Below are 12504 nucleotides of genomic sequence, written 5' to 3' on the forward strand. Positions count from 1 at the left end.
AAAACCATACAATGAGTTGGAGTTAAGGTCCACAGCTTGGATAATAAGCAGACTTTTGCTCCTCCCTTTGCCTAGGGGATTGGTTTCAGCATTCCTGGAAGTACACACACAACACCCACCCTTTATAACAGGATACAGTGAAATTTACAGGAGAGATCATATTTGAATTGCAGTACATTTATATTATATTGTCATTTTAATTTTTGTGCTGTCATTCAATTCTACCATTACATGTGTATGGTTACCCACATGATGTCAAAATTTCAAATTATGTGGACACATGGGTCTTTCTTTTCTTATGTATTTCTCACATATTGTTTCAAAGTGGTGAAATAATTTCACAAATGATCATGTTAAAAGGCATAAAACATATTTAGAGGTTAGAAATATAGATATGAATAGCTCTAACAGCTATTAGCTGTTAGATATATGAATAGCCCTAACATACTTAATACAGATTTGATTATATCAAATGGATTAGACATTATGTAAAACTGCACAGTCAGCTCATTAGTACAGTACAGCCCAGATCCTAACAACTGAATCCATGCTTTTCTGCTTTTCTCCACTGTGTCAAGAGTTTAAAAGCTTTTTCTTATTTAAAAAAGTCGCATAAACACAAAATATGTGTACAATTATATTTGTATAGAGTTGGCCTTAGGAATATGAAACACATCACTTTAAGAAGATTATTAATGGTCCTGAATCTACAGATTTTTAATATTGATCTTTTTAAAAGTAGAAAGGAGGCAAAATTATATCACAAAATCTATTTTAACATAATCATCTATAGTCACCTGATTTTCAAAGTGTTAACAGTGGAATTTCATCTGCTCTGTGAGGCTCCTACACTAAGTCATTAGATATATAGTGCCATCTACTGGAATGTATAATTACATAACAATTATTTTAAAAGTAACAGTGCAAGAGTGTTCAATGTTCAACCTATATCCTCCTATAACTTACAAATTGCGTTCTCCAGAGCAAAATATTTTAATTTTTAAACCACATAATAAATTCTATTATGCTACTCCACAATCTTGAAACTGCAGAAGTACCCTCTTAGGTACAAGTACCCCTGGTTAGGAATCACTGCAGATCAGCTTTGTACTGATCCCTCTGAAAGGCAATAAAATGACAGAAGTACATGACATTTCTACATCACCTTAAGACTTTCTATGAACTGGTCCTCTATCCTGTGAACATGTCTACTGTGTGTCTGCTTGACACAACACACATATCTATTCTGGTCATGTGCGTTTGTTGCCTTTTATGCACTGTGTAGTGTGTGGAAATATGAGGGAAGACAATGCAAGCAGGCAGCTGTGGCTCAGGAGGTAGAGCGGGTCGTCCACTAATCAGAAGATCGGCAGTTCGATCCCGGGGTCCACCAGTCCGCATGTCAAAATGTCCTCGGGCAAGATGCTAAACCCCAAAATGCCCCAGATGGCTGCTCCAGTGGTGTGTGAGTGTGTGAATATGCTAAGATTCTATCCTGATTAGCAGGTTGGCACCTTGCATGGCAGCCTCTGCCATCAATGTGTGAATGGGAGAATGTTGTTTAAAGCGCTTTGAATGGTCAGAAGACTAAAAAGGCATTATTTAAATGCAGTCCATTTAGCATTCAACAAACAAACTGTTGTTGTTGCACTGCTGTGGGCTGGTAGGAAGGGCATTTTTTGTGTGTGTATGCAAATACACAAGAAAATGACAATAAACTAAATACCGAATCTTGAAAATAGACTGGGCTAATATGACATGGTTATTATTTAGCATATAGTTTGAATTTAATTTATTTATTTATCTAAAAATATTAAAAGACTTTGTATTTTGAATCTACATCCATCTATGGTCCCAAAAAGGTGATGTCTGGCCCTGACAGAAGAGGTCATAACGGGTCACATCATCTGATCATTTGGTCAAGTAAAGGCTTTATTAGAAAGGTGGAAAAAAATCAAAAAACAGATACACATTATCTCATCCTATTGCAAAGTTGGTTACTGTGGTTACAGGTGCAGTTTATGGAACACACTTCCCTCCCAGAATATAAACTGACCTTCTAGTGAAACCAGTCCATCGATGATGTCTGATATTAAGGTTACACAAACAAAGACAAAGTATAAGTTTACATGACTACATCTAATAAGATACAACACTAGACTGTAAGTGTAAAATAATCAAAAATATCAGCAAGCTTTTCATTTTTGACTACAATCTCAATTTCTTCATTACTACAAAATTTGACTTAACTTTTGCAATACTGTAATCAATTATTATAGGTTATCACTTCACTGAGTATTGCGCAGGCACTATAACTACTTACACATGTAGCTTCACCTATTGAGAATTACATCACACTTGAAAACAATTGTGCAATAAAGCAGTTACAACATTCAGTGTCAAACCAACAATCCATTTAAGGTTTATGATCATATTATTGTTAATGAATGAAACAATGGACAAAAAATATAGATATCAAGATTGTGATTTATAAACTGTTCAAAATATAGTAGTAGTGCATTTTTATATTGTACATTTCAAGGGGACTGATCATAGTTCTTATTTAGAATATGTTGACAATTTATTTATATCGACATATATAAAAAGTTATTTTATGTCCATTATGTGCCTATAATAATATCAGTGATATCTCATGTGTGGAATCTCATGTTTCCTAGAATTAATCCTAGAATTCCCAGAATTATATAATTGTCAAATTAAAGCCTACTGAGATGATCACAATCAGAAAAACCCCCAACAATCTGATTGCAGGTTTAATATCTGAGTCTGTATCGAAACTGAATGTCTCTTTGGGGATGCATTGATCCAAAGCCCCATCGACTGTAGTCAATTTCAGGTATCTTCTCATCAGGATTCTTCAGCTCAAAGTCGAAGTAGACCAGCATAAGGAAAGCAAACTGTTTCAGCTCATTGGTGGCAAGGAAACGCCCAGGACACATGGAGACCCCAGCACCCCAGGGCATGTAGAAATACTTCACCTTCTTCCCTCCTTTGTAAAAATCAGTTTTCTTTTTCCCCTCTGGATTCAGAAAGCGGTCATATTTGAATGAATGTGGGTCAGGGTGGATTTCTGGGTCAATGTGAACAGCACTGTATGGAAAGATTGCCATTCTGTCGCCCTTGCGAACAAGGAATTCATGACCATCAGCCATCTTGATCGCTGTATCTTGCATCACTGCCCTCATGAGGAGTGGTGCAGTAGTGAGTCGGAGGGTCTCCTCTACAGCGCTGTCTAAGACTGGCATTTTCATTAACATGTCACGGGTCAGGTCGACCAAAGGGCCACCACGTGTCACTTCCTGCCCAGATTTCTTCAGAACCTTATCTACCTCTTCCTTCACAGCCTTCATAGCTTCTGGGTGCTTCATGAGGAAGAGGAGCAGCCAAAATGAAGAAGGACCCGTGTTGCCCTGAGCGCCCCAAAGAAGCACAAACATGTACCTGTTTATCATTGACTCGTCCATACCAAACTCCTCTTTGGCCTGCTGTATGTCCCACACCCAGCGACTGATGTTGTCCTTGACCTTCATCTTCTGCACTGACAGAGCGTCCGAGAAGAATTCCATTAGCCTCTGTGCTTCCAACCTTTTCCTCGGGGGCAGGACCCCATAAGCCAGGTTGGGGAAAAGTTGGTCATATTTACGAAACTCGTAAAATAAGGCATCTGATTCAGCTCTGTCTTTCTCTTTGGCACTCCCCTCATTCTCTTCAGACTTGGGTGGCACATTGCCATACAGGGATAAGTAGCCAGCCCTAAAAACAATATTGTAGCAGTACATAAACAGTCCATCTTCAATCCAGGTCTTCTGGTCTGCAGCTGAGCTGATGTTGTGCAACATGAGGTTCTGAAAATTACTCATCATGGCTTGTGTTATTACCTCCAGGCCTTCCCCCTTCAGGTTCTTGTTGGTGGACATGTGGAGAATCTGGTACTCTTCCTCTATACCTATGTAACCAAAGACTTTACGCACCAGTTGCCGGGCATAGTTGTTGAAGTCCAGCTTTTCTCGACTCTCCTTGACAAATGCCCCAAATGACAGAGGGTCCTGAAGAAATGTAAAATAAAGTCCTCCCAGCTGCACTGTGAATACATCACCGTGCTTTTGCTTCATTCTCTCTAGAAACTTTAATGTGTCCCTGCGAAACTCTAAGACATGACCCAGCCAAGGGATGAGCCCCTTATCCAATGGGGGTTCTCCTGGTCGCCGCTTTCGAAAAACCCCCAGGAGGTACAACCCTCCAATCAGAGAAGCAAGAAAACCAACAAGGATCGGTAGCAGCAGTCCCATGACTGATTCGTCTGACAACCACACAATGAGTTGGAGTTAAGGTCCACAGCTTGGTTAATAAGGACACTTTTGCTCCTCCCTTGACATCTGGGATTGGTTTCAGCATTCCTGGAAGTGCACACAAAACAACCCCCGCCCCCCCCCCCCCCCCGCCACCCCCCCCCCCCCCCCCCCCCCTTTTTAACAGGACACAGGGATCTTTCTTTTCTCATGAATTTCTCACATATTGTTTCAAAGTGGTAAAAAATGTTACAAATTATCATGTTAGAACACGATAAAATAGAAACTCAAGTATGTATGTCAGTATGACAGTATGTCATAGGTCAATGGATAATGTTAGACTCTGACATCATAAAATCTAATATTTTGGTCAAATTAAAGCTGCAAGCACCGTTGAACAGGCTCTCGCGCCTGTCTTCAGATGTCTTCAGACCTGGGCTGTTTTCAGACAATGCAAGAACGAGATAAACATCACTTCATCACATCAAAATTATGCAAGTTTTGGGCCCATTCATTTGAATTTCAATTAGTAAACAAAACACTTGATGAGATTGTGTGTAAAACAAATTAATTTCCTAATTTTCATCAAGTTTATTTTTAGAAAAGTAAAGACTTTTAACCCACATGACCTGGTCAAAGTTTGATTGAAATGTGTACTGTCAGGTGTGTAGAGAAAATAAGTAACTGCAGCTGGACACAGAAAAATACTCATATATTTGAACAGAGAGTGTGAGCCAACCACTAGGTGCTTGGGCCCTAATAAAGGAAAAACTGCAGTACAGAGCTACAAATTTTAGTTTTGATTTTATTTTTCTACAACTTTCAGGGCTTACAATATCTAAACCGTTTGAGTTATTACAAAGTTTTTAACAACTTCTGTTCAGCACAGTGTCAAAAGTTGTGTATTCAAGTTTGAAGCCGATACCATTAACGCCCTAGGAGGAGATAGCGTTTCTTGGGGGTCCAAAATTGGCGCAAAGTCGTACTTTGATGGGCATATTGCAGACTTCCTGTTGGATTTAGGTCAGACCTGATGTGTGCGCCAAATTTAGTGAGTTATTGAGCATGTTTAGGGGGTCAAATTAAGGGTTGAAGTGGCGTAATAATAAAGAAAGAAGAAGAAGAAGAAGAAGAAGAAGAAAGAAACAAACACACAAAGTACAATAGGGTCTTCACCCCTTCGGGGCTCAGGTCCTAATTAAGTCTTTATCCAAGAGGAAAAGTCTATAAAAACACACCCATCTTCAAACTAATTAATTGTAATTTCAGGCTTTATGGTTACAGGCACAGTTAGCATAGAAAGCATACATCCTTGATAAAACCTGATCTTCTAGTCAAACCAGTACAGTGATATTCTTTTTATGCATGTTCTAAAAACTCACACTGCTCTCTTGATTGTCAGGGGGTACAAAGAGGGCAATAGAGAAAGTCGCAGTCTTATTATGACCATGTAATAGAAATATGTTTAAAGTAAGCAACTGAATCCTTGCTTTTCTGCTTTTCTCCACTGTGTGAAGAGTTTAAAAGCTTTTTCTTATTTAAAAAAGTCACAAAAACACAAAATATATTTACAATTATATTTGTATAGTGTTTGCCTTAGGAATATAAAACACATCACTTTAAGAGGATTATTAATGGTCCTGAATCTACAGATTTTTAATATTGATCTTTTTAAAAGTAGAAAGGAGGCAAAATTATATCACAAAATGTATTTGAACATAATCATCTATAGTCACCTGATTTTCAAAGTGTTAACAGTGGAAATTCATCTGCTCTGTGAGGCTCCTTCACTAAGTCATTAGTTATATAGTGCCATATACTGGAATGTATAATTAGGGCCTGAGCCCCAAAGGGGCGAAGACGCTATTGTATTTTGTGTGTCTTTCTTCTTCTTCTTCTTCTTCTTCCTTTCTTTCTTCATTATTATGCCACTTAAACCCATGGATTAGACATTATGTAAAACTGCACAGTCAGCTCATTAGTACAGTACAGCCCAGATCCTAACAACTGACTGCGTTGTGTGGCAATAGCTCTTTGATAATAATTTATTGTAGTTGCTGAATAAACCTTTTGCCAGTTCCAGACATGGGTCATTGAACAATTACACAATAAAATAGAAACTCAAGAGTACAGTATGTCATGGGTTGATGCATGTTAGACTCTGACATCATACAATCTAATATTTTGGTCAAATAAAGTCTTTATCCAAGAGGAAAAGTCTATAAAAACACACCCCATCTTCAAACTAATTAACTGTAATTTCAGGCTTTATGGTTACAGGCACAGTTAGCATAGAAAGCTAAACTAAATATTGAATCTTGAAAATAGACTGAGCTAACATGACATGGTTATTATTTAGCATATAGTTTTAATTTAATTTATTTATTTATCTAAAAATATTAAAAGATTTCGTATTTTGAATCTACATCCATCTATGGTTCCAAAATGTTGATGTCTGGCCCTGACAGAAGAGGTCATAACGAGTCACAAGATGGAAAATTTGGTACTTTAAACCGTCAGGCCCAACCAGGCTGAGATGGAACTCCACCAGTGTGTGGACTTGAACAGAGTTTTGACTGGTCTGGGGTTGAGTAGCAATGATATATATATATTTTTAGCATGAACTGTTTAAATAACTTAAATTTTTATTTAGTCGTGTCAAAATATGACAAACATGTATTTATATTTGTGGTAGTTGCTGATGATGACTGGAGATGTTATTGTTAATCATTCATTTGATGCATACAGGAGTGAGCAAATAGCTATTGAAGGCAGTGAGGTTCACATCAACAACACTAACATCTAATGTAGATGAGGCCCTATGAACATAAACTCTGAAATGAACTTATTCATATCCAATTCTATTCTACATTTTGGTAGACTGAATTGATTTTAATGTGAAGATATTTTTGAGTTATTGATTTTGATATCCCCTTTATATTGCACTCAGCTTTGACACATTTCGTTCTGTTCTGTAAACTGAACAGCCACTATCTTACCTTGCTACTGATTCATAAATACACCACTGGGTAGGGGTGTTTTCTAAAGTCACAGCATCACTGCATCATGCAGAGCTGTTTAACCGTCAGTGTCTTGCACAACAGTTCTTTGAATGTCAGTACTATTTGCTTGTCATTGCACAAGGTAAAGTAAAATGATGCAAAGGGTAATTTAGGGTTTAGATATTAGTTAAAATTTTTCATTGTTTATCTCCATGTAGGTAAAGACTAATGTAATGTTTGAGTTGTCACCTAACACTATACAACATTGGGGAAATAAATATAAAATATGCATATTTAATTTTGTTCTCAGAGGGTTGTTTGGAAGGTAAGTGATGTTAGTTAACTGCTCTCCCTCCTTTTTCTCTCTACTCTATTCTGCAGACATCAGGGCCTGGTGCATGATCAGTGGGATCAGTCCATAATTGCAAGGAAATGCCACAGGCTCATTACAGCTTCAAAGCTGTTTTTGATTCTCAAGAAGGTTGAACACAATGCACAAGCTCTCACAAACATGTAGTTAGTTGCTGTTGATAAGATACCAAAGATTTAGTTTGTTGCTTTAGCTTGTTTGGGGTGTAATTTTAAGTCACATTAACACATATAAACAAATACAACATTCTTAAGTTAGTTTTTAACCAGCCATATTGGTTTCCATTGCAACCAAGAAGTACAACTAATAATCATGCAGAATTTCTACATTCATTATAAATACTTCTATGTCAACAAAACTGTCTTGGTAACGTCCTAAGTGAAAACAGAGCTCCACAGTGTGATCTAATTTACTTACAAATATAAAATATGTAATCTGTTTCTCATAAAATCCAGATCTGAGAAGTTACTACAGCTGTGAAATAAACGTAGTGCTGTAAAAAGTACAATATTTCCCTCTGACATGCAGTGGAAGTATAAAGTAGCATACAATGGAAATACTCAAGTAAAATAAAAGAACCTGAAAAATTATACTATAGTACTTTAATAAACGTACTTTCCAACACTGCTCAACGTCTCCTAATAAGAGTAGATATCAAATGCCCACAAAGTCAAGTCACTTCAAATTAGAATCATAGCAGTAGTTTTTATTACGTTGCTCTGAATAGGACGCAGCACGTTGCAGAAACGTGCCGCCACGAGCCTCAATGACGTATACCTTAATGTCATCCCAGAGAGTACCCCATGAAGCAAGAGGTTTCACTTCCACCTACTTCCTCCTCCGTTCAAACGCCGGCGGATCATAATGTTGCATTTTACAAGACTTTATACACAGTCTATGGTTGGCACTGTTTTCTCAGACAGAGGACGGCTTAAGGAGGAATAATACAAACGTCTAATCCACCGTGGTAGAAGGAAGCAGTTCAAGTCCATGAACGGATCTGAATTGTTTAACAGTGACCGCTAAGGAGTTGTTAGTATCCCTTGTTTCCTGGACAGTAAAAGCGATATTCGCAGATAAAATTGTAACATGATGACATGAAAAAATATCTCACGGTGCGACAAAGGCGTGTTTCTTTTAATTACGTAAGAAATACGAAGAATACTGCTGTTGGGATGGCAGTAGAACCTCACATCTGTTTCACTATCTTTGACTTTTGCAAGAGGATTGTACAACTGATTTTGCTGCGTTCACGATGCATCGGATTTACTATAAACATCAAATTATGGCACAGTAATAACTGCAGGTACTGAATGTTTAGCCAACTTAAATAATACACCTTCTTTACCCCGTCAACTCATGTCTGCTTATTTGGGACTATTTCTAACAAGGCAAATACATCATTTAACCTCTAAACAAATTCACCCGAGGACACCCAAAAGTTATGGCTTTTATGTACACAAGTGGTATTCTTTAATCAACTAATCTAGGGACCTTAATGTTAAATCTAAGTTTCAATACTGACACATTTTGATAAACCTCGATCTTGTTTAAAGCATTTCCGTGACGCAGTCTGTATTTACCATTTTGTCCCAGGCCCCGAACACCACACAATGTTGATAACCCTGACGTCAGAGCTGCGTGTGATGGTGGTTACATCACGATCCTACCCGGCACATTACTTCCTCCATTCATGTGAATTGAGACGCTACAGACTCACAAAATCTTTCCGGATAATTTCGATAATCTCTTTACTGGTAACTCGAGTAGCTGCTCAGTCCCTAAACAGGTATGAAGAGACTTTTAAAGACTAATTTTGCTGTTAAAGCTGTAAAAAAAAAAGTCACTCTTGTTTTATGTAACGCTACGCATACTCTCAGAGGTGTTTCTCTCATCTGGCCTTTGGTCAAAGTGTCAGCCAGTTCAGAAGATTGTGATTCAACATTGAACAAAAGTCGATGTATTTTACATTATGTATGATATGTAGAGTTATTTAGGCCTAAATGGATGTGTCTTCCCTCTGCCCTTCATGTGTAACCTCTGAGCGGTTCATACGGTATTAACATTAGCTCAGAACAGCAACAGACTTGAGCTAGCATGCTATGTCACGGGAATAACATAGAGTTTACACTAATAATGAACTTTTCTCTTCTTTTTCTTTCCTTTATAGTCAAGATGTCTAGTTATGAGGAGAATGAGTCCAAGTTTATGCGAAAAGCAAAGGAAAATCCATTTGTCCCAGTGGGTGAGTACATCTTGTGCCCTCATGGTTACATCACGAGAATACAAAAGTAGTAAAGTGTCCATTTAAAACTCTCAAGTTGTAAATTATTCGTTTTGTCTGAAAGTATGCTGTTAAGTGTACCCCACTGTTCTCTTCTCTCTTTTGTTGTAAAATTTAAGTACTACATCCTGAACATAAGCTACATTATTTTGTTTTCATTTAGTAGCCTCTGTTAATTGATCTGTCTTTTTGCTCATTTCAGGGATGGCTGGATTTTTTGCCATTGTTGGATACAGACTGCTGAAAATGAAAAGCCGTGGAGATACAAAAATGTCGTTGCACCTGATCCACATGCGTGTAGCAGCCCAAGGCTTTGTGGTTGGAGCCATGACTATTGGTTAGTAGCCTGAAGTCACATTTTTTCATTACATCCTGGTTGCATGCCACTTACCTCTTGTTTACTGAGAGGCTGGAGAGTTTCACCTCGTCATGTTTTAAATTCATGGTTATCACAAGTGGTTAGGACTAAAACTGTGTTCTGGATATTGTTTGGCTACCTTATCAACATTTTTACTTGTCAATTGTAAAATCTGTTTTTAGTAGATGTTATGGTCATCATATAACTTAATTCCTTCTGCTACTTTGTTTTTAGGTGTCCTGTATTCAATGTACAAAGACTACATTGTAAAACCCAGAGAACAACAGAACGCAGCGCAACACAAGTGAACATGGACTCATACACTTGATATTTTATGTCCCTTAATATTGCCTCATATTAAGGTGTGTAGAACATTTTATTTTTACAGATGTGTCATACCTTTTGTATGTGCACATCTCTTCCACAGCTCAACCCTACTGTGAATAGTTATAACTTAATGATTACTTTCTGTGTGGAGTTTGAATATTCTCCCTGTGTTTGCGAGGGTTTCTGCCATGTGCTCCAGTTTCCTCCCACTATCAAAGACATGTATGTCAGGGTTAATACTCCTTGAGAGTAGGAAAAAAGTACACACTCTGACTCCATATGCATTTCTCTTATATGTAGATGATGTTTCAGCCCTCAGGCCTTCTTCTAGATCAACAGTTATAGTAGGAGACAGGCACTGGTATGTTATATAGTCCACACCCTAGTAACACAACTGATGGTGATTAGATAATCATGTTCCACTATAAGGGTGAGAAAAAGCAATCAAGGGGCCTTCAGCCAATCAAAACTTTTAACGAACAGTTACAGGAACTACAGCTAGTCAGTTCTCTTCAAATTAAGTGACAAGAACCACTATGTTTCATACCACATATTTCTCTGAATGAAAGAGAAATGCATATGGAGCCAGAGTGTGCAGCACTTTTCTGCCTCCAGTGATCAGCACCTCACTACCACCCGTGGTGTGTGTTACTTTTCCATTATATAGGGTTAATACTCCTGTCAGTGCCCCTGACCAAGGTACTGGCAAAACGAACTGGAGTTGGTCCCCGGGCGCTGCACTGCGGCTGCCCACTGCTCCTAGTGTGTGTATATAGGATGGGTCAAATGCAGAGGATTAATTTCCCCACAGGGATCAGTAATAAAGTGCTAAAAAGGAAAACAAAAAAACCCCACCTCCTACAGTATATTCTAAATAATATACCAGAGGGTAGAGCTGTCACTTTTGTATTGAGGAGGGATATTGATCTCAACTGTTTTGACACCAATTAATGTGTTTGTGGCTGTAAACCCAGTTGATTTGATATCTGTGTGAGCAGGTGACATTATTAATAGGGTTTTGTTGCCTTGGATTTTGAAAGGTGTGCGAGTGAGTTTTCAAAAACTAGAAGATCTTGCAAAAAATATGAAAACATTATAACTAGGCTAAGCCTAGATTTGAAAAGTATTCACCAATGACAGGTAGCATAGGATTCATTTTCTGTGTCACTGTTTTATTGTCTTGCACCAGCTACATTATTTAATGTACTAATGTAGGGATTTTTGCCTGATGAAAAATGCTTGCACCTTAGCCCACTTTTTGAAATGGTCATCTAAGTGCATTACGGGCATCTTATGTACTGGACCACAGACAAGGCCTGTGCTTTCACATTATTTAAACAACATGGACACAGATGGTTTTTGACTCACCAGTCTCAGCCGTTCCACAAAGAAGATTTATAAGCCATAAGATGAAAACTGTAAAGGAAAGAAGACAACAAACAAAACATGTTTTTTAAACATGACACAAATTTATAAAGGTGTCCTGATGAATTCAGTTATTTTCATTCAGTAGGCTTTAAACAAAATGGATTTTTTAAGGGCAAGTCTTGTTTCATATTTTTATCATTATGCTTTGATAGAAAGGGGTCCAATGTTTCATTACAACAGCAGCTTCACAAGTCTTCATGAGACACACTGTATGAGCTAAATAAACTCAGCTTCACTCACAGGCTGTACAGTAGCCTATTAAGTACCATCATAAAGCCGTATGATATAGGTCTATTTAAATAAATGCCTTGTTAAGTTATTAAATCTAGTTTTTGAATGTTGTGTGCAAATACAGAATAGTTATTTTTCGAATGTTTCTTTTTTTCCTTTGGAAATAAAAAATGATCAGTCAAGTCATTCTGAAA

At 37.7% G+C, this 12504-nt stretch overlaps 2 protein-coding genes across 2 annotated transcripts; one reads left to right on the forward strand and one right to left on the reverse strand.

The window, feature by feature from the left end:
* Positions 1-2535: 2535 nt before the first annotated feature.
* LOC137194328 (5-beta-cholestane-3-alpha,7-alpha-diol 12-alpha-hydroxylase-like) lies at positions 2536-4436 on the reverse strand. The gene has a single exon (XM_067606157.1). The coding sequence runs from the start codon at positions 4308-4310 to the stop codon at positions 2775-2777; it is 1536 nt and encodes a 511-aa protein (XP_067462258.1). The 5' UTR covers positions 4311-4436; the 3' UTR covers positions 2536-2774.
* Positions 4437-9311: 4875 nt separating this feature from the next.
* higd1a (HIG1 hypoxia inducible domain family, member 1A) lies at positions 9312-12504 on the forward strand. The gene is made up of 4 exons (XM_067606159.1): positions 9312-9471; positions 9853-9927; positions 10169-10303; positions 10559-12504. The coding sequence occupies exons 2-4, from the start codon at positions 9858-9860 to the stop codon at positions 10630-10632; spliced, it is 279 nt and encodes a 92-aa protein (XP_067462260.1). The 5' UTR covers positions 9312-9471; positions 9853-9857; the 3' UTR covers positions 10633-12504.

The sequence above is a fragment of the Thunnus thynnus genome, chromosome 12 (genome assembly GCF_963924715.1).
Source record: "Thunnus thynnus chromosome 12, fThuThy2.1, whole genome shotgun sequence".
NCBI lineage: Eukaryota > Metazoa > Chordata > Actinopteri > Scombriformes > Scombridae > Thunnus > Thunnus thynnus.